At 35.4% G+C, this 26,231-nt stretch overlaps 3 protein-coding genes across 3 annotated transcripts; all 3 read left to right on the forward strand.

Moving 5' to 3' along the window:
* Positions 1–4,103: 4,103 nt before the first annotated feature.
* On the forward strand, positions 4,104–8,220 carry Arr1 (arrestin 1). Its single transcript, XM_014247816.3, has 4 exons — positions 4,104–4,468; positions 5,995–6,802; positions 6,864–6,993; positions 7,745–8,220. Exons 1-4 carry the CDS (start codon positions 4,360–4,362, stop codon positions 7,787–7,789), a joined length of 1,092 nt encoding a protein of 363 aa, XP_014103291.1. The 5' UTR covers positions 4,104–4,359; the 3' UTR covers positions 7,790–8,220.
* An 8,145-nt stretch (positions 8,221–16,365) lies between these two features.
* On the forward strand, positions 16,366–18,243 carry ninaD (neither inactivation nor afterpotential D). Its single transcript, XM_070106313.1, has 5 exons — positions 16,366–16,521; positions 16,638–16,940; positions 16,997–17,805; positions 17,886–17,976; positions 18,049–18,243. The coding sequence occupies exons 1-5, from the start codon at positions 16,393–16,395 to the stop codon at positions 18,169–18,171; spliced, it is 1,455 nt and encodes a 484-aa protein (XP_069962414.1). The 5' UTR covers positions 16,366–16,392; the 3' UTR covers positions 18,172–18,243.
* A 5,242-nt stretch (positions 18,244–23,485) lies between these two features.
* On the forward strand, positions 23,486–25,363 carry LOC118682326 (protein croquemort). The gene is made up of 5 exons (XM_070106314.1): positions 23,486–23,641; positions 23,758–24,060; positions 24,117–24,925; positions 25,006–25,096; positions 25,169–25,363. The coding sequence occupies exons 1-5, from the start codon at positions 23,513–23,515 to the stop codon at positions 25,289–25,291; spliced, it is 1,455 nt and encodes a 484-aa protein (XP_069962415.1). The 5' UTR covers positions 23,486–23,512; the 3' UTR covers positions 25,292–25,363.
* Positions 25,364–26,231: the final 868 nt, after the last annotated feature.

Genomic DNA, 26,231 nt, shown 5'->3' on the forward strand with positions numbered 1-26,231 from the left:
AGAATCATTAAATGGTATATACTTGTAGTATATGGGAGTTGAGAATGGTTGACCCGATTTTATCTATTTTTCCCAATACCACATATTATTAACATGCCACATACTAACAAAATGTTTCATGGATTTCATTAAGGTACCTCACATACCACCACCAATCCATATGGAATAAAGTCAGCCGTATGTCCGAAAAGTTTTCACCCGATGTTATCCATTTTAAGCACAAAGATACACTATTATAGATTAAGATAATGACATTTTGTTCTACTCCTCCTAGGAATCAAGTCTAAATATCTGGGGATTCGCTAGTTTCATATATATGTATATAAGCTGTAAGTCTGTATATACTTAGTCTAAATATATCGAAGTAATGTTTTTAGTTTTAAGCTTTTCTTACCCATTAGAATATACTCCCTAATATATGCATGTGTACGGTGGCAGTTCCATATTTAATGTCTCACTTCTAAATTGCAAAATCAGTTGAAATGGTGTGAAAGTCAACTGTCTGGTCAAGTTATTTCAATTAACTACCGGAAAGTTCTATTGGTGCGCCAACAAACACACATATTAACTTGTTCTTGCATATAAAACTGTGCACCAGCTGAGCGCGTTCGTTCCGCCTCGTCCACCCATCTAATGTAATTTACATGAAACATGACTACTTAACACACTGCCATTCAATGAACATACTCGTAATAATTACGCGAGCGCCATAAAAAATATGCACAAACTTCTTCTTTTGGCCACAAAGTCGACTTCACGCCTCTGAACGGCCATTCCGGGTCAGCAGTACCGCCCTGCGACACATTGCACAATATATTTATGGCGATTTGAGAACTACATGAGTACCGCCACTTGTGTGTTGCCTAGTTTTATGACATTGCGGATACATGCATATACATACATAGTTACAATATGTGTTGGTATACGAATAAATATGCATATGTATGTAAGTGTGCAGATTTTTATGTGTTAGGGAATTCCTACCATATTTCTCTTTATGAAGAAGCGTCTACCGCAGAAAATGAGTCGCATAATTTGGCAGTCGCAAAGTTGTTCCTTATTGTTGGCACATTTATTTTAAATTATGCGTCGTACATTCATGCGTATGTATGGACCTTACTTGTTAGAATGACTATGGCTGAGGCAGTAAGTCACGTCGCAATACCTGTAGCTTAAAGCTTAAACGTGCTCGCAATGCTCTAACTATTTAGGTGTATGCCATTTTTTATACTTCTCGCCACTTACTCATATTTAGCACTGATTTAATTTAACTTGTGCATTAATTTGTACTGAAATATCAAATTTCTTTGGTTCCAACACAATCTTGTTTAAATTTAGGACTCGCTAAGTTCTGCGGTAGCCACGCAACCACTCTTTTTGATTACGATTTCAGCTAAAGTTGTAGAAACTAAAATAATTCACCTGTCCTTGTTTGTAATATTTCTCAGTCAGACTAGTTGATGCAAAAAGTCACTCGATAAGTTCGACGACAAATACCACTCTCTGATGAGATCATAGTCCTCTCTATAAGAGCGTCGAATTTAATAAAGAGTGTTTTTTAAATATTGGTGATTTCAAATGCAGGTTATTCGAACTAGTATTAAATTAAAAAATCCCGATGAAACTTTCAGTAATGGATTGGTCGACTTCGTTGAAGCCAGAAATGTTTTTTAGGAGCGATACACATGCAGTTCTGTCTTGTAAAGAGCGCGTGCCTAGCAACACAAGAAAACTTTAACACCAAAATGTTGTATATATACGCTTTATATGAATATTTATCTTCTTCAATCGTATCTAATATAAAACGGCTCTAATGGGTATTTCCATTTTTGCTAATTTTTTACAAAACAACTTAATTGTTGCAGAGATACATGTTGCACAGTCAAACATAGAAACATAACATATTTAGGTAATCGATATCATTTTCCTATCATAACAGACAGCATATTGAACAGGGTATATTAAGTTTTACACGAATTTTGTAACACCCAGAATGAAAAGTTGGAAAAATATATATACAAGTACATGATCAGCGCGACCAGCTGAGTTGATTTACCCATGCTGTCCGCCGATAACAAATCAAAATTAAATTCTTGTATGAAAAACTTTTTTGTTTCACAAAATATCTTCACGAGATTTCGTATAGATAATTGCCTAAGGCAACGCTAAGATATCTGAGGAAACTTTCCATATCGAATCACTATAGCATATATCTGCCAAACAAACTGAGCGATCCAAACGAAGTTAACGTTTCTTCTTTTTTTTTTGCTGGACTCGCCTTAGTTTGATCTTTCTTCAATGGTAATACGAAAAGCAAAGGTAATGTCAACCAGTGCAAAACAATGGATCAACTACATTATCATTGGACAAAGAAGTAAAAATGTATTTGTTAATGGACAAGCTCTTGAAAGCAGATATTATCGTCTAAGTAGTCATAGCATTTGCATCTTGACTTACTTTTACTGTCCCAAATAGGGAGTTGTAGATAATTTCGTATATCTTGCTACAAACACTAACACCAAAAATATTGGGAACGTTGAAATGCAACGATAAATCACACATGATATTCAAAAGAATGTAGATTCTATAGCTGCGAAAGCATTTAATGCGATACGATGGTGATAAAAATGACAAAAGCATAAATTGACTGATATGCTGAAATTGACTAATCCAATCAGATTTTGAGAATCCAATTGTCAAAATTCTCTTAATTTTTTTTGAATATTTAGTATTTTAACTGAGAGAGAAAGTTATATACTATCTTATGAGAGTAGTGAATGGTCAGATAACTATACACGGTAAGAAACTCTTTCTAGAAATTATGTTCAAACAGAGAGTTACGGAACACGACTGTGGTTCATAACTAAATAAGCTTAACTAGCTGATTAATTCAAAAAGTTGAAAAATAAATAGCATCGTATGAATAAATTTCTGGGCTGTGTCTACATATACTATGTTCTCAGATAATCAAAGTGTTTTCCGCCTCAATCGGGAAGAGAAGTTGTATATGAACCTAGGGATTACAATGATTTGTTCCATTCCATCGATTTGAAAATTTGCACACATCCTTTTCTCCCCCAGAAATTGCTCTTTTGTCGGAACCGCCGATATCAGACTACTATAGCATGTAGGTGTCATACATACTGAACGATCAGAATCAAGTTCTTGTAAGCAACTTTTTTATATTTGACAAAATGTCTATACGAGATTTCGCACGGAATATTATCCAAGGCAGTACTAAAATATCCGAGCAAATATTCTAGATCAAAGCAATATAGCATATACCACCAATCAAAATCAATCAAATCATTTAAATTATTGTATTTTGGAACAATAACAAAAAGTTGACACATAGCATTCCAATAAAGTGCCAAAAATACGCTCACATCCAAATAAAAAATGTATTAGAATAAGGTATATTTTATGAAATAAGCAAACGAATGAGATCTTTAAGACCCATTCCGCCAATTAAAATAGCTTTTATTTAGGTTTCTGTTAACAATAAGTGCATGTGTTTCTATGAGATATTATTAAATTTCATTGATTTTCTGTTACCAGAGTGTTGAATGTCATTACCAAAGGTATTGCGTAGTTAGATACACGCAAACAAACATACTTTGTAATGCTCAAAATAGTCACATAAGTCCACAGAAGAACAAGCATAAGCGCCCAGAGTTGTACATATATGCAAACAGAGGCTCAAATTCTCCAAATGTACCGCAAGCCAGAGGCCACACAGCGCATTTTACGCCCACACAGTGGCTCAGCCCATTGCACCCTCTCATATATGTATGTGTGTATATGTCGAACTCAATTTCGGTCAAACTGACCAGGCTGCACGCCAGCAATTGTGAAAGTCAGGCTAGTCGCCGAAGCCGTAGAAATTGTACCCAGCGCAGTGCAGTCACATGTGTACTTGTGGGTGGGTGTGCATTAGCCTCTCTGCTAATATGTGGGTGCGCTTGCTTATGTGTATGTAAATAACACGACATTTTCGTATTTGCCAAACACCCTCACACACACACACACGCATACGTTCGCTAATTCAATAAGAGTCAAATCATGTCAGCTGCTTTCGTCCACTATAAAGGTTGCTTGGCAAACGGTATTTAATTTAAAACCGCCGCAGACGTGCAACGCGCCAATAGAGAATCGTCCGAAGCGTCCATTAAATCCACAAACCTCCAGCGCTTAGGAAGCTAACTGAGTGCACGCATACGCGTCGTATTCCGCGTTTTCCAAATAAAACAATTTTGTGAAATAATTTTTCGAATTTGCGAACGTTCAGTGTGTTTCGCGCGTCCGAGTCTGATTTAATAAATTTTGTTTAACTCAAAGCAGTAGAAAGCAGTCGGCAAGATGGTTGTCAACTTTAAGGTCTTTAAAAAGGTCTCACCCAACAACATGATCACCTTGTACATGAACAAGCGTGAATTCGTTGACTCCATAACGGTGGTGGAGCCAGTCGGTGAGTGAGCGTGTGTATGTGTTAATAAATTTTCATTTTCGGGCTACACTACATACACAGCCATGAAGTCATTAATCATCGGAGCTTTTGGTTTGACTATGAATTTGAATTATACTGACGGATAGTATAAAATTACAGAAGTCTGAACTTTGCGCAGAATTGAAAAATTAATGTTTAAAGATAAATGTAGACGCCCTTCGAGTAAAATAAAGCGTCGTCTAGCAGTGATACCTAACCGCTTATCGTAATACTTGTGAACTTTAGATTACCAAATAAAATAAATTAATTTGTTTAGGTCCAAAAAGTTTCGAAGACTTAACGAGCTTTTAAAAGCCCTTTTTGTGTAAATATTAAATAAAGCTAACGACTTTTAATATCACAGCTCAAGGTACCTAACTAACGGTTTTTATCTAAAATCTCGTACCGTTTTTCAAAAAACAGTAGTCATTTTTTATTTAGTAATAATACTTTTACCTAGAAATGCCACTGTGAATTGTCTGGAACCCTGCAACTGACTGTACTAATGCACTATTTTGCTACCTCGTCATTTCTACAATCTGTTAGCTTAGCCCTGGATAGCTTGGAATCATTGCAAGGAAGCTCATCAGTCTGGGAACGGGTTGGAGCTACAACGTCTTTTTACAATTTAGCACTGAACTGGACCCCGCGTGACCTGAAGGTTGCGCGGCTGTATGATCCTTCAGACCCAAGAAGTCCATTGAAGTACTTTCCTTCAGCTATGTTTATCATACGGTGCGGTTAAAGACTTGGTGGACGCTAACTATCAAAATTGAAAAGCAGAAACATCTCGATATTTTTTCTAGACTGTCCCGTTTCCGTTAGATTAAAGTTGAACCATTTTGTACGTCGTGATTTCGGTCTGCAATTTGGAAATTAGTCGACTAAACAGATTTTTTATAAACATAAAGCATTTCGACGTAGGTAAAGGTCACTTGATACTAATTAGGAGTTTTTTGTGTGACCAAGGATGACTTTTCAACTATCAGAATGAGATCCCCATCGTATAAGTCGGCAGGATCAGCCTAAAAGATGACCTTACACATATGTTGGCACGTAACTGTGTATTCATATCTTTCAAGCTTTACCAACAACAAACTACTTATGCTCTCTTCTCTGTTAATTATTTGAGAGAATGTTACGAGTATTTCTGCAGCACATACATATTTCACATGCAATACTGGGCTATGAACCGATTATAGTAGCCTTTTCCCTCCTAAATTTTAGGGTACCATTTATACTAAATTTTTTCTAGACAACTTCCTTATTAATGATCTATTTATTAAAAATAAGAATTATAATACAAGTAAGATTAATAAATTAGAATAAATCCCAGTTTGATCAATTTAAAAATATAATTTGAGGGTTCTGATATAATATGTTAATATACATTCTACTCAAGAAAGCATTACAGTTTGCAGATGGAAAGATAAGCATTTCCGAAACTCGTCCAAATTTTTTTCAAGCAATTCCTTGTTAGAAATAATTATATCATAAATGTGTTACAGATGGTATTATCGTTCTGGATGATGAATACGTACGGCAAAACCGTAAAATATACGTGCAACTCATCTGCAACTTCCGTTATGGACGCGAAGACGATGAAATGATCGGTCTGCGTTTCCAAAAAGAGCTTACACTCGTCTCGCAGCAGGTGTATCCACAGCAGAAGGTCGACATACAGCTGACCAAAATGCAGGAACGTTTACTAAAGAAGCTCGGCTCCAACGCTTTCCCATTCGTTATGGATTTGCCACCCAGTTCACCAGCTTCAGTAGTGCTGCAGCAGAAGGCCAACGATGAAACGCAACCTTGCGGTGTACAATATTTCGTGAAAGTCTTTACAGGCGATAGCGAATGTGATCGCTCACATCGTCGTAGCACCATTAATTTGGGTATACGCAAAGTACAGTACGCACCGAATAAGCAGGGCATACAGCCTTGTACAGTGGTACGGAAAGATTTTCTACTCTCACCCGGTGAACTGGAGCTGGAAGTCACGCTGGATAAGCAACTATATCATCACAGCGAGAAAATTGCTGTGAATATTTGTGTGCGTAATAATTCGAATAAGGTGGTAAAGAAGATCAAGACGATGGTACAGCAGGGTGTCGATGTGGTCCTCTTCCAGAATGGACAATTTCGCAATACGATTGCATTTGTGGAGACCAGTGAGGGTTGTCCGCTCAATCCGGGTTCCAGCTTGCAAAAGGTTATGTATTTGGTTCCGACCTTAGTGGCGAATTGTGACCGTGCTGGCATCGCCGTTGAGGGTGATGTGAAACGCAAGGAGACGTCACTGGCATCGACTACTTTGTGAGTGACACCAAAGCACCTGATATGAGCTTTGTTTTTTAACTTTATATAATTCTTACAGGATCGCCAGTCAAGATGCGCGAGATGCTTTTGGCATTATCGTTTCGTACGCCGTAAAGGTCAAGCTGTTTCTGGGCGCTTTGGGAGGTGAACTATGTGCCGAGTTACCATTTATTTTGATGCATCCAAAGGTATTAATTTTAACTATAGTTTGTTAATTTTAATTGAATTTTCCGTCATAATTAGCCTTGGTGAGATTACAGTTTCTGAATTTAATCTTCTCCGTTTAAATTTCTGAGAGAGTAGTACTAATGTATTGAGGTTGTGTTTGTATAGCACAAAAGTTTCCGAAAGGAGTCCAGTCAACTCTACTAAAAGAAGCGCTCTCTAAAAGTGCAGAATGAAAAAAGTTGAAAACCTAAATAAATTTGTAAAATATGGTGATAAGACAACCTCTTCATCCCTTAAGCTGCTTTTCAGAAACAACTCGAGATCAACTTTTCTTAGAACTTACCTCCGTAGAACTTAAAAATCACTACGCATGCAGAGCCTTGTAACACCCAGAAAAAAACGTCGGAGACCCAATCAAGTATATATAAAAATAATCAGCCTGACGAATTAAATCGATTTAGTCCTTTTCTCCCCAAGAAGCTGCTCAATATATCTTCAGCAATGCTGCAATCACCGCACATATTGTTCAGATCTGACCACAATAGACGAAAGTTAATGCTTTTCATATTTTTTTATCGATGTTTTTCGATTATTACCAAAATTTACTAAGTTAAATGATTTTGAAGCATTGAGTATTAATAATATAACGCAGAGCGCAAAAAAAATCGATTAACCAATTTTTTCTCTCAACCATAATTTACTATTTCATGTTCATTTATTGATTCAGCAATTATATCGATTATATTTTCTCGCACTATTATGTTTTCACAGCCCAGCCGCAAAGCCCAGGAGGCCGAGGCAGAAGTAGAAGCTTAAGCCCTGCTGTACACTTGATTTACTTGAAAAAGAAATATTGCGGTAGAGAGTTTTTGATGATGTTGCTAATTATACTCTACAACTACTTACAAATGGACTTTGACAAATCCGCATTAATCCACTAGTCACAATTACGAAGTGCATTACTTATTTATATATTATATATACTGACATATTATACAAGTATAAGAATGTACTAGTATATGTATATTTATCCGAATAATTATTTATCAATGTGATTTATTTATTATATTTGGTTTGTTGAGAGGAGAGGAAACTTGAAGCTTGTTACTTTTAATTACGTGTTGTTAGCATTTGTTAGCTGCAATTAGTATATTTGTATGTATGTATGCAACAAAGTGCATAAGTATTGAATTTACTTCAAAAACAAAAAAAAATCTAAAATAAACTATGAAAATCTGAAAGAGTAACCATTCTTTAAACATATTTATGCGTTATATAAAAAAAAATTGTATGCATAGGACAGGAATATATTAAATATGACAATTTTTTTTGTAAGATAATAATAAGTTGCAATCGGCGTTCTCATACCTAAGAATTGTAACTGCTGTTTTTTTTTTGCGTTAAAAAATTTCGTCGCGCTCGCAGCATACAAACCCTATTACTTACAGTAAGGGAGTTAACTGCTCACGCATATATGAAAAAGTGATAAATCGTGATCAAAATGACGAGACGAGTTAAATTCCAAGCGACTGCCTATCTGTCGGTCCATTCGACCGTTTGTCTGTGCAAACGATAACTTAAGCACTACTACGTGCCTACTTCCCATACGAGTATAACACAACTTTAAATTCCATCTGATTTTTTCACTTTCCAGTGTACAAATCAATCTCTAATGAATATGGTCGATAAAACTTTGCACAAATAGTGCCTTTAAGGTATAGGGTATAGCTCAAAAAATCGTCAAAATCGGACCATAACTATTCCAGAACTCTTTCCTGAAAATAGTATGTCTGTATGTTAAAAATGGAGGAACTTCCGTTTTTCTAATAACGCTGCTTCTGTTTACCTAAAACAGACAAAATCGTGTAACTAATATCAAAATTTTCAAACATGCGGTTGACTTCATGCGTTATGTATAACGGGTGTTTTTTTTCGATGTATAGAACTTTATGTTGGCACTACTGTTCAAAATGAACCGATTGAACAGCTGTCAAGTGATTTATTTTCAGTTTGGTATGGCAATTCATCACGAATAGACTCACGCCTGCAATTTTATTTCGAAAATAATGGTTCTGTGCGGAATACGTATATCGCACTACGTTCATTTTATCATATGATGCGATGAAGCGCATCAACAAACAAAACTGCCGCATTTGGAGTGAAGCTTATCCTGAAGTTTATGTCCAAGCACCGTTACATCCAGAAAAACTGACTGTTTGGTGCGCTTTATGGGCTGGTGGAATCATTGGTCCGTACTTCTTAAAAAACGATGATGGCCAGAACGTTACAGTCAATGGTGATCGGTATAGAGCCATGATTACTAACTTTTTCATTCCTGAATTGAACAACCATGATGTCCAGGAGCTGTGGTTTCAACAAGACGGCGCAACATGTCACACAGCTCGTGCCACAATCGACTTATTGAAAGACACGTTTGGTGACCGCCTAATTTCACGTTTTGGACCTGTGTATTGGCCTCCAAGATCTTATGATTTAACACTGGTAGACTACTTTCTGCGGGGTTATGTAAAGTCATTGGTCTATGCGCATAAGCCACAAGCGCTTAACCATTTGGAAGACAACATTCGCCGTGTTATTGCCGATATACGGCACAAATGTTGGAAAAAGTCATCGAAAATTGGACGTCCAGATTGGACTACATCCGAGCCAGCTGTGGCGGTTATATGCCAGAAATCATATTTAAAATGTAAAGCCACAAGATTATCTTTCGGATAAATAAAGTTCATGTCAATCGAATAATCCATCCTTGTTTTATTGCAATTTAAAGTTCTATACCTCTAAAAAAACACCCTTTATATTGGTGATGGTATGTGAAATACATTCATGAAACTCAGTGAACATCTGTTTCTGCTAATAATACATATATATATAGTATTGCCCAAAATAGGTAAAGTCGGGTCAGTACTAAACCTACCTCCCATATACCTAATAAAAAATGTTCAAACTTCGGGTTGGCCTTCTGCCATATATACCGGCCAGAACTATACTATAGTCCAATATCAAAAATATGTGAATTTAGTTTACGAATCACCCCAACTCCCGAATACGACCTATATTGACTTTCGTTATTCTAACGGACCTTATGCCGAACATGTCGTTCAATGTGTGAGTGATAAATTTATAAAATTGCTTGAAATTAGCGCTTTCTCTGTTCCCAATATAGCCTGTGTAATAATTTCCGACTCTCCACCTGACAAAATGTGTGATGTGTGTGTGATTAAATGAAGAAGTTTTCTTAAAAATTTTATAGGAACATTAATGAAATTGATCTAGAAATTGGTCTAAACCTTATTTCACCGAAATAATGAATTTCGATCCTCTGGTTGACATTTTTACATTGAAGTCATTATATTAAATTTATCTTCTTCAGTTGAGTTTATATCTCTTACATTTGAAGATGATTTTAATATAAGTTTAGCTGAAGCGAAGTGAAATATAGAAATAACACTAAGTGAATCCTTGACCTATAATATAACTTAATACCAAATTAATTTGTAATCCATTTATAATTTCATCGAATAATGCATGTTGAATTGTTTCGCAACATTCTTTAATATAAATAATATGGAGTAAAATTAACCGGAAGTTTGAAAATTCTGTGATTACTTATATGGGGCTAGGGCAAGTTTACACCCGATTTTGCTCATTTTGGATACAAATATGCATTATTAGATGAAAAATATATTCACTTAATTTTATTATACCGGATAAACCGGAAGTTCGAAATTATTTTGATAAGGTAACATTTATGGGGGTTAAGGAAAGTATTGACCCGATTCAATCCATCTTTGACATACAGGCATACTATTAACGGAAAGAGGCTCTCTTCGAATTGCAATAATATATCTCACAGATTGACCGTTATGGTACTTCCGTACAAAGTTAACACCAGGCACTGGGGTCTCCATATTTGGTAACTGGTAAATTGAGCAGTTATGGTCCGATTTTAACAATTTTTAAACATGAGATTGTATAGCTCAAAGGCACTATTTGTGCAAAGTTTTGTGCCGATATATTCATTGCCGCTTGATTTGTATGCTTGTATCTTGTGTACCAAGTTTCATCAAGATATCTTCATTTTTACTCAAGTTACAGCTTGCGCCAACGGACAGACAGTCACTCGGATTTCAACTCGTCTCGTCATCCTGATCATTTAAATATACATAACCCTATTTCTACCTCGAATTTTAGCAGATACATACAACCGTTAGGTGACCAAAAGTAGCAGCATCTTGCAAAAGTATAAATATAGCCATTTCGCAGGGGGTTGCCTACTAATATTTTACTACTAAAACGACCAAACACCTCAAATAGGGTTTAAATTTTCTATAGTGTGCTGCCGTGTTATCTTAACTTTAAGAATGTTTTTATTACATATACAAATATTTTTCGATTACTAAAATTCATAAAGATTAAATTAACATAGTTTTGTCCAAATTATTATCTAATGTATCGAAATTTTATGAAATGTTTCCAATTCTATCAAAATATTTATAGAATACTTGTGTTACGTTTTGAAAATCTATGTATTTCGTGCAACCGTGTGATATCAAAAGTCATTTCAACGAACATTTTTTTAAGCTTAAGAAGCTCGGGAAATGTAAGTTTGCATTAATGTTTTACATTACATATACCTTGTCACAAAAAAGTTAATGTACTACATTCCTTTTAGTTGCAGCTCTGTGTCTAAAAAGGCAGATTTCGATTAGATAATCTCAACTGTGTAAAATTCTTCTTATACATTGATCAGAGGGGTGGAAGCTATTATAATAGGTATGTATATGGGAACTAAAGCAAGGTCTGGACCATTATTGTTTGGTCTATAAAAACAAGCCTTCGCTTATCGATATTCACGGTATAAGTTTTATCATAGAGGCAAATCGTAATAGGACTATGGGAGGTCTGAACCCATTTCAAGCTAATTATACCGTGCACTATTAATTAGAATATCTCCCATATATATAACCGATGGAGGATTTTTCAAATTATCAAATTATCTATTGTAAAATATAATACGTCGATAATATTCAAAAGCCTTCTTTTGGAAGTAGGTGAGATTGTTGCCCAATTGCTGCCATTTCGATCTTTATTCCATAATACTACAAACTAAACTTTAATAAATTGGTCGAGTGGCGCACAATTCATGAGTTTTCAATAAATAGCCATTTATTTAACTCATATTTTAGCATAACAATGGAGAATAAGTAATATGTAGGGCTAATGAATGACTGTTTAAAGATTTCAAAATCACCTACGGAATTTCTTATCGATCAACACGCTTTATTCTCAAAACGTTATCCGTCCACAGATTGGACAATTATTTTCCACGAAATGTCTTTGAAAAGTGTGATCTCCATTTTTTTGGATTACAAATTCATTAAAGAAATGTCAATTTGCCACAAAGTGAATCCGCTTTGTCAAAAATTTCACTGAGTATTCATCATTTTCCGCGCTTCACCCACTCACCGCCACTATCCTACTGCCGTGTGACATGTGGAAATGAACAATTTTAATATTCTGCTCAAGCAAAGCGTTTGCCATTTTAGCTCTCCAATTTCGCGAACATTTACTTATTTTATAATCAAATTTCTGACATTGAAGCTTTGGGAGATGGAAAGAGAATTTATGTATTCATAATTTCAGTTCATGCTTCCTTATTATACAATAATTTTAATCTTGAAAAATAAATTGAAAATTTATAATAAATATCTATGCTTAGTGTGAAAGTTAGAATTGACAATAGCTGAATACCGATTATTCAGTCCGTCGATTTAGGGTTAGATCTACATACATTAAACCTTTAGGAGCGGGACTAAGCCTACTCTTTAAAAAGTAAGAAAGCGCTTAGTTCTGGTGTAACCGAACATTTTATACTCCTGCAACTTAAGACAAAATTAAAGCATGGAAAATACCTTCAGAGTTAGCAAAACTTGACATTAAAACAAGTAAGGAAGTTTTAAGTTCGGATGTAACCAACCAACTTGCAAAGATCAAGGCCCGGGAAATTACTTCAGGTCTTGGCGAAATTTTATATTAAAGGTATTGATCCGAATCAACCCATTTTTGATACAAAGACTTACTATTATCAAGAGTTTCATTTATTTATTGTATTATATGAACAATCATATTTCTGACACATTGACCGATATTTTCGGTAAATATTTGTAGTCAACTATAGGCACTGGTTTAAACAATTTTTGGTCACAAGGTGGCATATTTTAAACGCATTATTCATGAAAAGTTTTACCCCGATACAAACTTGTTTGCTTGATTGAAAGAATCAGATGGAATTTAAAATAGTGTTATATAAAATAGGCGTGGTTGTAATCCGATTTTGCACATTTTACACTATAACATAGAAATACTTGTATTAGAAGAATTTTGTGCACCGAATTTGGTTGAAATCGGTTAAGTAGATCCCAAGATATGGGTTTTCATCTAAAAGTGGGCGGTGCCACGCCCACTGCCTAATTTTGAACGCGGATCCTATAAAGTCATCTCATACCCTCCCTGAGTTAAAATTTAATGACTCTAGCGTGTTTATATAGGGAGTGGGCGGGGTTGTCACCCGACTTCACCCATTTTCACACTGTCGATAGGGGTGCTAAAAAAAATTGATTTCAGGAAATTTCGTTATTATAGCGTTAGCGTTTTAGGAGATATGCACATTAAGCCTATTAGGGGGCGGGCCACGCTCACTTAAAAAAAAATTAGCTTAGTCTTAGGTGATACAAACAACCGTTAGGATTACAATCAAATTTGGTATTTTATTAAGTTATATTATAGGTCATAGACTCCCTTAGTTTTATCACTATATTTTACTTCGCTTCAATTAAAATTTTATAGTTAAACATGGTTAAGAGAGAGTTCAAGGACCATGATTTTATTCTCGCTTATAGAGGTTCCCCACTAACACGACAACACGTTGACTTTTCGTTTAGACATTAAAAATTGTTGTAAGAGATGTACTGTTCGTTGCAAATGATTTTTATGAGCTTCAGCGAGCATGACAAATAAGTTAATACAGTTAAATATTATTTCATTGAATTACTAGAAAACAACATAGTTCCTGATTTCTGAAAAAAAGAATGTGTCATACATAGGAAAACTGTCGCTTATAGAGGTAAATATAAAAGTAGGAAAACGACTATCACTTATGGAGGTTTTTGTTTCTTACTCATAGAGGTTTTTGAGAGGTCAAAGTTCAGGACCTCAGAATTATTCTCACTAATAGTGTTTTCTCGCTTACCCAGTTCTCTCTTACTCAGGTTTGACTGTATTAAAATTATCTTCATATGAGATATATGGGATATAAACTCAACTGAAGAAGCTAAATTTAATATAATGAGTTGATGTGAAAACGTCACCCAGAACACAGTTAGTGAATCTTTATATTAGGTATATGAGAGATAAGGGAAATATTGAACTGATTCAACCCATTTTTGACACTCAGAAATACTATCATCTGGAAAGCATTCTATCCGAATTTCATTTATTTATCTCACACTTTAACCGATATATTCGGTAATAAGTCCACTATAGGCAATGGGGTCCACAGTACCTAGGGACTTGAACAGTCTTAGTTCGATTTGGACAATATTTGGTCATAAGGGGGCACACTTTAGAGGGACTGTTCGTTCGAAGTTTTTTCCCGACATATTTTATTAATTGGTGCTTAATTTGTATATGGAAATGTGAAAGAATCAGTTGCAATTTAAAATTGTGCAATGATGATTTAATGACCCCATGTAATTTTCTTTTGAATACAAAGTTCTTGCTCTCTGTAATCGTTCTGTTGCTGTTCAGCTATGGCATAGATAGCTATGTAAATGTAAAATAATTATACCATGAACAGGGTATACGTAGGTTGCGTTTTATATTGTACTTTGGGACTTGGCAACCCAAGTATTGCAATCTGCCAACTCACAATCATCGTAAAGTTTGATATTTTTGATGTTATACATACTCAGAACCTTTTGACATATGAGCGCTATTTGTGTTCTTCACAGTAACTTAAACTACTTATCTCAACTTTCAACTTTACAACTTTTGACTTGGATTTACTCAGCAACGGTGCATCGATGAACGTAATTAAATTTTTGGCGAAGAAGCTCCTTTAGGGACCAGTATTTATCGATGGTATAGTCGTAGATCACTTCGAGATCAATTTCGTGAAGGTCGTCCAAAATTAGTTGTTGTTCCGGAAACTATTGATCAAGACAAGATCGTCATGTAACCTATCGTGAGATTCATACAACTATAGGCATTAGTGGGACTAGCATACATTCAATATTGCATGAAAATTGAGAGAAATGTTAAAAAATACGATAACGGTGTTTCGAAACACGTTTATAATATCGTGGATTTACGCGTAAGAGCTCGTAAGTAAACATCAGTCGACCGTATGGATGTTTCCAGAAGAGTCGAATCCAACAAAAGTATCCAAGAATCCCATAATTCGTGGCAAGTTTCTGGAAAATATCTCGTCAAATTAAAAATCTTTTTTAAACAAGCGGTCGATTCCGATTGCTGAGTTCTCATGATAGCTATATGCTATTGTGGTCCGGCATATCGGCAGACAAGGCTTAATCGACTCAGCTCGTCATGCTGACAATTATTATATTATATACTTGTATGTATTTTATATTCTAGGGTTTTCCTTTTGGTGTTGCAAACATCGTGGAAAACTAAGTGTTATTAGTTCGTTGAGCTTTAAAGATAAAATCATTTCGATAAGTTGTTTAGAATCTTTAAATCTCTCCCTTTTATAATAAAATACACAAACTGTATGAAAGCGACATTACTTTCTCAATTACCTTCTACTTTTCGTTACTCCTCACTTCCTTAAATACTCGTATACTTCTACCGTAACTGGAATAGAATATAACTCATTAGCCTATCTTAGAAATTTTTAAAGTAGTACTCTCTGAATACTGACCGAACTCACCAATAAAATTATTCTGAAGTTAAGGATTTCAGAATACGTGAGGAGATTATAATTAATAAATTAATATTTATAAATATTTTTTTAATTTTCATTGCTAAAGATTTATCACATCAAAAAGTACTAGATTTCTTGCCGAGAAAATATTTACGATACAAAGGTCAGGGATCTGTCATATAAGAATATAAGTATGCAGTAAGCAGTCCCACTTGAAACCGGCAAATACTGCGTAAGACATTGCTTGACTACCATACAAGTAGTTAATTGGTTTATTGCCCTAATTCAATCAGGAGAATATTGGAATATATATACTTTAGCTTGTTAATAAAGTTGCTGGATTGATAAGATTGAATTATCTGCTGTGTTGTTGTTGCTATGTCAAGTACTGCCAACCGGCTACTAATTTTAAAGAGCTATTTGGCCTCACTTCACTTGCAGCTGCGAAGGTGTTAAAATGTGTTGCAGTTGTTGTGGCGTTACTCAGCAGAAAATATGGGTTTTTCTATTAGCCGTTGTGTTCATTGTCTCAGGATTACTCTTCGTTATTTTGTGGACAGACTTTATAACCGATATAATATACAATGTGAGTTTTTCACATTTGAGCTCATTACATTCTTGAAGAACTTTTAATAAAAGAACTTCGAAGATTCGCAATTTTTAAAAGCCTTCTAACATTACTAATACGTTTTTTCTTCGCAGATGCTGCCACTTAGTCCTTGCTCGACCACATACGACAAATGGGTGCAAACACCCATACCGGTCTACTTGTATATGTATCTCTTCAATTGGACAAATCCGGACCAGGTGCGCACAAATGGTGTTAAGCCAAATTTTCAGCAAGTGGGACCATTTGTTTATAGAGAGGACAAGCTTAAAGAAGATATAACCTGGTATTCAAACAAAACCGTGTCTTTTTATGGGCAGCGTACATGGTACTTTGAACCCGAGATGTCGGGAGCGTCGCTGGATGACCTAGTAACTTGTCCGCATCTGCCCTCTTTGGTAAGGAACGTAGCAAACGCATTTGACATATTTGTAAACCACGTTCATTATTGCAGGCCGCAGCGAGCTTGATGCGAAATGAATCGAGAATCCTCAAATACGGTTTCAATATTGCACTCAATAATAATGGTGGCGCTCTCTATCAAACACACACTGCCGGTGAATGGCTTTTCGATGGTTTTTACGATCAGTTCCTGGACTATGCTATGAAACTAAATAGTTCGTTGACTGGCGCTGTCGATTCGAATCATTTTGCTTGGTTTCTTAATCGCAACGGCTCTAAAGAGTTCGAGGGTCTCTTCACCATACATACTGGTCAAGGCGATTTGAGTCAAATGGGTGAAATTAAATTTTGGAACGGTGCAAATCACACTGGCTTCTATGAGGGTGATTGCGGTCGCGTGAATGGAAGTACTGCCGATCTGTGGGTACCGAATATTGGTCCCGAAGAGTACATCACTGTCTATATTACCGACACTTGCCGCATTATCAATCTGGTGCCAACCAGTGAAGTTGAAGTTGAAGGTATCAAAGGGACTATGTATGAAACGAAACCGGACACATTCGATAACGGTCAACGTAATTCCGATATGAAATGTTATTGTCCACCGGATAAACAACCCGACAATTGTCCGGCGACTGGTGTGACCGACCTCGGTCCATGCGCTTCTGGCGTACCCATGTACATGTCGCACCCACATTTCATGTATGCCGATGAGAGCTACTCAAGCACGATAACTGGTCTTGAACCCGATTATGAAAAACACAATTTCTTCATAGTTATGGAGCGAAAACTGGGTATACCGTTGCAGGTGAATGCCAATGTCATGGTCAGCTTACACATAAGAAACGACAGTGATATAACGTAAGTAACGAATTATTTTGGACAGGGTGTTTAGAATGTTAAGAAATATATATTTTTATATAACTTCTTTTTAAATTTAGCATATTGCGTAACATACCGGAGTTTTATGCGCCGCTTTTTGTGACCTCTAGTAAGGCTGTAGTCAATAAGGAGCTTGCGAAGGAAATCAAGGTGAGACATGTTTGCCCCAAATTGATATTTATTTCACTCTTTCTACTTCCATACTGTTTATAACGTTCACAGCTCGCTTTGAATCTGCCGGCAATTGGATTTTATTGCGGAATTGCTTCTATAGTTATAGGCGCTATTATTGGAACTGTTGGCATATACTTGACCGTTACTCACCGTTGGTATGGAGAAGCTTAGAATAAATGTCTAAAATATTTTATTGCTTTTATTAAATAGATATTAAAACTATTTTTATTAAAACTGTCAAAACCTAGGCTTTCAATTTTTATAATGGAACGGTAAATGATCTTTAGCCACAGTCGTTTCTTTATACAGATAATACAACCGTTAGGTGACCAAAAGTAGCAGCATCTTGCAAAAGTATAAATATAGCCATTTCGCAGGGGGTTGCCTACTAATATTTTACTACTAAAACGACCAAACACCTCAAATAGGGTTTAAATTTTCTATAGTGTGCTGCCGTGTTATCTTAACTTTAAGAATGTTTTTATTACATATACAAATATTTTTCGATTACTAAAATTCATAAAGATTAAATTAACATAGTTTTGTCCAAATTATTATCTAATGTATCGAAATTTTATGAAATGTTTCCAATTCTATCAAAATATTTATAGAATACTTGTGTTACGTTTTGAAAATCTATGTATTTCGTGCAACCGTGTGATATCAAAAGTCATTTCAACGAACATTTTTTTAAGCTTAAGAAGCTCGGGAAATGTAAGTTTGCATTAATGTTTTACATTACATATACCTTGTCACAAAAAAGTTAATGTACTACATTCCTTTTAGTTGCAGCTCTGTGTCTAAAAAGGCAGATTTCGATTAGATAATCTCAACTGTGTAAAATTCTTCTTATACATTGATCAGAGGGGTGGAAGCTATTATAATAGGTATGTATATGGGAACTAAAGCAAGGTCTGGACCATTATTGTTTGGTCTATAAAAACAAGCCTTCGCTTATCGATATTCACGGTATAAGTTTTATCATAGAGGCAAATCGTAATAGGACTATGGGAGGTCTGAACCCATTTCAAGCTAATTATACCGTGCACTATTAATTAGAATATCTCCCATATATATAACCGATGGAGGATTTTTCAAATTATCAAATTATCTATTGTAAAATATAATACGTCGATAATATTCAAAAGCCTTCTTTTGGAAGTAGGTGAGATTGTTGCCCAATTGCTGCCATTTCGATCTTTATTCCATAATACTACAAACTAAACTTTAATAAATTGGTCGAGTGGCGCACAATTCATGAGTTTTCAATAAATAGCCATTTATTTAACTCATATTTTAGCATAACAATGGAGAATAAGTAATATGTAGGGCTAATGAATGACTGTTTAAAGATTTCAAAATCACCTACGGAATTTCTTATCGATCAACACGCTTTATTCTCAAAACGTTATCCGTCCACAGATTGGACAATTATTTTCCACGAAATGTCTTTGAAAAGTGTGATCTCCATTTTTTTGGATTACAAATTCATTAAAGAAATGTCAATTTGCCACAAAGTGAATCCGCTTTGTCAAAAATTTCACTGAGTATTCATCATTTTCCGCGCTTCACCCACTCACCGCCACTATCCTACTGCCGTGTGACATGTGGAAATGAACAATTTTAATATTCTGCTCAAGCAAAGCGTTTGCCATTTTAGCTCTCCAATTTCGCGAACATTTACTTATTTTATAATCAAATTTCTGACATTGAAGCTTTGGGAGATGGAAAGAGAAATTATGTATTCATAATTTCAGTTCATGCTTCCTTATTATACAATAATTTTAATCTTGAAAAATAAATTGAAAATTTATAATAAATATCTATGCTTAGTGTGAAAGTTAGAATTGACAATAGGTGAATACCGATTATTCAGTCCGTCGATTTAGGGTTAGATCTACATACATTAAACCTTTAGGAGCGGGACTAAGCCTACTCTTTAAAAAGTAAGAAAGCGCTTAGTTCTGGTGTAACCGAACATTTTATACTCCTGCAACTTAAGACAAAATTAAAGCATGGAAAATACCTTCAGAGTTAGCAAAACTTGACATTAAAACAAGTAAGGAAGTTTTAAGTTCGGATGTAACCAACCAACTTGCAAAGATCAAGGCCCGGGAAATTACTTCAGGTCTTGGCGAAATTTTATATTAAAGGTATTGATCCGAATCAACCCATTTTTGATACAAAGACTTACTATTATCAAGAGTTTCATTTATTTATTGTATTATATGAACAATCATATTTCTGACACATTGACCGATATTTTCGGTAAATATTTGTAGTCAACTATAGGCACTGGTTTAAACAATTTTTGGTCACAAGGTGGCATATTTTAAACGCATTATTCATGAAAAGTTTTACCCCGATACAAACTTGTTTGCTTGATTGAAAGAATCAGATGGAATTTAAAATAGTGTTATATAAAATAGGCGTGGTTGTAATCCGATTTTGCACATTTTACACTATAACATAGAAATACTTGTATTAGAAGAATTTTGTGCACCGAATTTGGTTGAAATCGGTTAAGTAGATCCCAAGATATGGGTTTTCATCTAAAAGTGGGCGGTGCCACGCCCACTGCCTAATTTTGAACGCGGATCCTATAAAGTCATCTCATACCCTCCCTGAGTTAAAATTTAATGACTCTAGCGTGTTTATATAGGGAGTGGGCGGGGTTGTCACCCGACTTCACCCATTTTCACACTGTCGATAGGGGTGCTAAAAAAAATTGATTTCAGGAAATTTCGTTATTATAGCGTTAGCGTTTTAGGAGATATGCACATTAAGCCTATTAGGGGGCGGGCCACGCTCACTTAAAAAAAAATTAGCTTAGTCTTAGGTGATACAAACAACCGTTAGGATTACAATCAAATTTGGTATTTTATTAAGTTATATTATAGGTCATAGACTCCCTTAGTTTTATCACTATATTTTACTTCGCTTCAATTAAAATTTTATAGTTAAACATGGTTAAGAGAGAGTTCAAGGACCATGATTTTATTCTCGCTTATAGAGGTTCCCCACTAACACGACAACACGTTGACTTTTCGTTTAGACATTAAAAATTGTTGTAAGAGATGTACTGTTCGTTGCAAATGATTTTTATGAGCTTCAGCGAGCATGACAAATAAGTTAATACAGTTAAATATTATTTCATTGAATTACTAGAAAACAACATAGTTCCTGATTTCTGAAAAAAAGAATGTGTCATACATAGGAAAACTGTCGCTTATAGAGGTAAATATAAAAGTAGGAAAACGACTATCACTTATGGAGGTTTTTGTTTCTTACTCATAGAGGTTTTTGAGAGGTCAAAGTTCAGGACCTCAGAATTATTCTCACTAATAGTGTTTTCTCGCTTACCCAGTTCTCTCTTACTCAGGTTTGACTGTATTAAAATTATCTTCATATGAGATATATGGGATATAAACTCAACTGAAGAAGCTAAATTTAATATAATGAGTTGATGTGAAAACGTCACCCAGAACACAGTTAGTGAATCTTTATATTAGGTATATGAGAGATAAGGGAAATATTGAACTGATTCAACCCATTTTTGACACTCAGAAATACTATCATCTGGAAAGCATTCTATCCGAATTTCATTTATTTATCTCACACTTTAACCGATATATTCGGTAATAAGTCCACTATAGGCAATGGGGTCCACAGTACCTAGGGACTTGAACAGTCTTAGTTCGATTTGGACAATATTTGGTCATAAGGGGGCACACTTTAGAGGGACTGTTCGTTCGAAGTTTTTTCCCGACATATTTTATTAATTGGTGCTTAATTTGTATATGGAAATGTGAAAGAATCAGTTGCAATTTAAAATTGTGCAATGATGATTTAATGACCCCATGTAATTTTCTTTTGAATACAAAGTTCTTGCTCTCTGTAATCGTTCTGTTGCTGTTCAGCTATGGCATAGATAGCTATGTAAATGTAAAATAATTATACCATGAACAGGGTATACGTAGGTTGCGTTTTATATTGTACTTTGGGACTTGGCAACCCAAGTATTGCAATCTGCCAACTCACAATCATCGTAAAGTTTGATATTTTTGATGTTATACATACTCAGAACCTTTTGACATATGAGCGCTATTTGTGTTCTTCACAGTAACTTAAACTACTTATCTCAACTTTCAACTTTACAACTTTTGACTTGGATTTACTCAGCAACGGTGCATCGATGAACGTAATTAAATTTTTGGCGAAGAAGCTCCTTTAGGGACCAGTATTTATCGATGGTATAGTCGTAGATCACTTCGAGATCAATTTCGTGAAGGTCGTCCAAAATTAGTTGTTGTTCCGGAAACTATTGATCAAGACAAGATCGTCATGTAACCTATCGTGAGATTGATACAACTATAGGCATTAGTGGGACTAGCATACATTCAATATTGCATGAAAATTGAGAGAAATGTTAAAAAATACGATAACGGTGTTTCGAAACACGTTTATAATATCGTGGATTTACGCGTAAGAGCTCGTAAGTAAACATCAGTCGACCGTATGGATGTTTCCAGAAGAGTCGAATCCAACAAAAGTATCCAAGAATCCCATAATTCGTGGCAAGTTTCTGGAAAATATCTCGTCAAATTAAAAATCTTTTTTAAACAAGCGGTCGATTCCGATTGCTGAGTTCTCATGATAGCTATATGCTATTATGGTCCGGCATATCGGCAGACAAGGCTTAATCGACTCAGCTCGTCATGCTGACAATTATTATATTATATACTTGTATGTATTTTATATTCTAGGGTTTTCCTTTTGGTGTTGCAAACATCGTGGAAAACTAAGTGTTATTAGTTCGTTGAGCTTTAAAGATAAAATCATTTCGATAAGTTGTTTAGAATCTTTAAATCTCTCCCTTTTATAATAAAATACACAAACTGTATGAAAGCGACATTACTTTCTCAATTACCTTCTACTTTTCGTTACTCCTCACTTCCTTAAATACTCGTATACTTCTACCGTAACTGGAATAGAATATAACTCATTAGCCTATCTTAGAAATTTTTAAAGTAGTACTCTCTGAATACTGACCGAACTCACCAATAAAATTATTCTGAAGTTAAGGATTTCAGAATACGTGAGGAGATTATAATTAATAAATTAATATTTATAAATATTTTTTTAATTTTCATTGCTAAAGATTTATCACATCAAAAAGTACTAGATTTCTTGCCGAGAAAATATTTACGATACAAAGGTCAGGGATCTGTCATATAAGAATATAAGTATGCAGTAAGCAGTCCCACTTGAAACCGGCAAATACTGCGTAAGACATTGCTTGACTACCATACAAGTAGTTAATTGGTTTATTGCCCTAATTCAATCAGGAGAATATTGGAATATATATACTTTAGCTTGTTAATAAAGTTGCTGGATTGATAAGATTGAATTATCTGCTGTGTTGTTGTTGCTATGTCAAGTACTGCCAACCGGCTACTAATTTTAAAGAGCTATTTGGCCTCACTTCACTTGCAGCTGCGAAGGTGTTAAAATGTGTTGCAGTTGTTGTGGCGTTACTCAGCAGAAAATATGGGTTTTTCTATTAGCCGTTGTGTTCATTGTCTCAGGATTACTCTTCGTTATTTTGTGGACAGACTTTATAACCGATATAATATACAATGTGAGTTTTTCACATTTGAGCTCATTACATTCTTGAAGAACTTTTAATAAAAGAACTTCGAAGATTCGCAATTTTTAAAAGCCTTCTAACATTACTAATACGTTTTTTCTTCGCAGATGCTGCCACTTAGTCCTTGCTCGACCACATACGACAAATGGGTGCAAACACCCATACCGGTCTACTTGTATATGTATCTCTTCAATTGGACAAATCCGGACCAGGTGCGCACAAATGGTGTTAAGCCAAATTTTCAGCAAGTGGGACCATTTGTTTATAGAGAGGACAAGCTTAAAGAAGATATAACCTGGTATTCAAACAAAACCGTGTCTTTTTATGGGCAGCGTACATGGTACTTTGAACCCGAGATGTCGGGAGCGTCGCTGGATGACCTAGTAACTTGTCCGCATCTGCCCTCTTTGGTAAGGAACGTAGCAAACGCATTTGACATATTTGTAAACCACGTTCATTATTGCAGGCCGCAGCGAGCTTGATGCGAAATGAATCGAGAATCCTCAAATACGGTTTCAATATTGCACTCAATAATAATGGTGGCGCTCTCTATCAAACACACACTGCCGGTGAATGGCTTTTCGATGGTTTTTACGATCAGTTCCTGGACTATGCTATGAAACTAAATAGTTCGTTGACTGGCGCTGTCGATTCGAATCATTTTGCTTGGTTTCTTAATCGCAACGGCTCTAAAGAGTTCGAGGGTCTCTTCACCATACATACTGGTCAAGGCGATTTGAGTCAAATGGGTGAAATTAAATTTTGGAACGGTGCAAATCACACTGGCTTCTATGAGGGTGATTGCGGTCGCGTGAATGGAAGTACTGCCGATCTGTGGGTACCGAATATTGGTCCCGAAGAGTACATCACTGTCTATATTACCGACACTTGCCGCATTATCAATCTGGTGCCAACCAGTGAAGTTGAAGTTGAAGGTATCAAAGGGACTATGTATGAAACGAAACCGGACACATTCGATAACGGTCAACGTAATTCCGATATGAAATGTTATTGTCCACCGGATAAACAACCCGACAATTGTCCGGCGACTGGTGTGACCGACCTCGGTCCATGCGCTTCTGGCGTACCCATGTACATGTCGCACCCACATTTCATGTATGCCGATGAGAGCTACTCAAGCACGATAACTGGTCTTGAACCCGATTATGAAAAACACAATTTCTTCATAGTTATGGAGCGAAAACTGGGTATACCGTTGCAGGTGAATGCCAATGTCATGGTCAGCTTACACATAAGAAACGACAGTGATATAACGTAAGTAACGAATTATTTTGGACAGGGTGTTTAGAATGTTAAGAAATATATATTTTTATATAACTTCTTTTTAAATTTAGCATATTGCGTAACATACCGGAGTTTTATGCGCCGCTTTTTGTGACCTCTAGTAAGGCTGTAGTCAATAAGGAGCTTGCGAAGGAAATCAAGGTGAGACATGTTTGCCCCAAATTGATATTTATTTCACTCTTTCTACTTCCATACTGTTTATAACGTTCACAGCTCGCTTTGAATCTGCCGGCAATTGGATTTTATTGCGGAATTGCTTCTATAGTTATAGGCGCTATTATTGGAACTGTTGGCATATACTTGACCGTTACTCACCGTTGGTATGGAGAAGCTTAGAATAAATGTCTAAAATATTTTATTGCTTTTATTAAATAGATATTAAAACTATTTTTATTAAAACTGTCAAAACCTAGGCTTTCAATTTTTATAATGGAACGGTAAATGATCTTTAGCCACAGTCGTTTCTTTAGCCCGGGAAATTCTACTATTCATACATAACAGAAATTTGCATCTCAGCAAGTTGGATCTTATGTAACGCATCACCTAATCACATCTACCTTCATATGTATATCGAAAACAAATTGCCTCTGGCCTAAGGCGCTATTTTGTTGAAGGTAGTGACTCAAGAATGTGCTTATACTCTTTCTCAATCAAAACGCCGGTTATACATATAAGATGTCTTACATTAGAGCACATAATACTTAGATATATCTTATCTGACTTTGTTAGGTTTCTGACCTCGACAACTTTCAGTACTGTCATGCTTTAAGTATATTCTGAAAACAATGGAATCTAACACGTTAACATTATGTGGGTTCACTTGTTATCGGAGAGAGTGTGATATCCAATTTTTGGCCAGAAACCAATAATTTTGTAACGTTCGCTGTAACTAAACCCTACCAATTTTAAAATATTTGCGTTATATATAGTATTGGATTACATTACAGTTAATCCCCTTCTAATGGTTTCTTTGATTTAACATATCAAGGTCAGCGCCTTATCTTTGAATAACTACTTTTATTGCTATACGTATGCAGGTGTAAACTAAAGTCAATCAGACAGAATAATTGTATTTTTGATGGTATTTATACTCGTTTGTTGATAAGGTGCTAACACTATGCAACGCATAAAAATGCCCATAAGCGATGAGTAGGTGAATGTGTAGAGCATAATAAAATAAGGGTTTGCTTTCTAATTTTATACTATTTTATTCTTATCAGAAAATCCAGTTTTTATTTCGGAAGCTTCTTTTCTCACTTACTACCTCGGTTGCCTA

This window comes from Bactrocera oleae, chromosome 3 (assembly GCF_042242935.1).
Source record: "Bactrocera oleae isolate idBacOlea1 chromosome 3, idBacOlea1, whole genome shotgun sequence".
Taxonomy (NCBI): Eukaryota; Metazoa; Arthropoda; class Insecta; order Diptera; family Tephritidae; genus Bactrocera; species Bactrocera oleae.

What these genes read in the sequence shown, in the direction of transcription:
- Arr1 (XM_014247816.3), top strand. Translation starts at nt 4,360, where the DNA reads ATGGTTGTCAACTTTAAGGTCTTTAAAAAGGTCTCACCCAACAACATG. An exon ending in TCACTGGCATCGACTACTTT is followed by an intron (nt 6,803 to 6,863) that starts GTGAGTGACACC and finishes TAATTCTTACAG; the next exon opens with GATCGCCAGTCAAGATGCGC. An exon ending in TTATTTTGATGCATCCAAAG is followed by an intron (nt 6,994 to 7,744) that starts GTATTAATTTTA and finishes ATGTTTTCACAG; the next exon opens with CCCAGCCGCAAAGCCCAGGA.
- ninaD (XM_070106313.1), top strand. Translation starts at nt 16,393, where the DNA reads ATGTGTTGCAGTTGTTGTGGCGTTACTCAGCAGAAAATATGGGTTTTT. An exon ending in AGAAACGACAGTGATATAAC is followed by an intron (nt 17,806 to 17,885) that starts GTAAGTAACGAA and finishes TTTTAAATTTAG; the next exon opens with CATATTGCGTAACATACCGG. An exon ending in AGCTTGCGAAGGAAATCAAG is followed by an intron (nt 17,977 to 18,048) that starts GTGAGACATGTT and finishes TAACGTTCACAG; the next exon opens with CTCGCTTTGAATCTGCCGGC.
- LOC118682326 (XM_070106314.1), top strand. Translation starts at nt 23,513, where the DNA reads ATGTGTTGCAGTTGTTGTGGCGTTACTCAGCAGAAAATATGGGTTTTT. An exon ending in TAACCGATATAATATACAAT is followed by an intron (nt 23,642 to 23,757) that starts GTGAGTTTTTCA and finishes TTTTCTTCGCAG; the next exon opens with ATGCTGCCACTTAGTCCTTG. An exon ending in AGCTTGCGAAGGAAATCAAG is followed by an intron (nt 25,097 to 25,168) that starts GTGAGACATGTT and finishes TAACGTTCACAG; the next exon opens with CTCGCTTTGAATCTGCCGGC.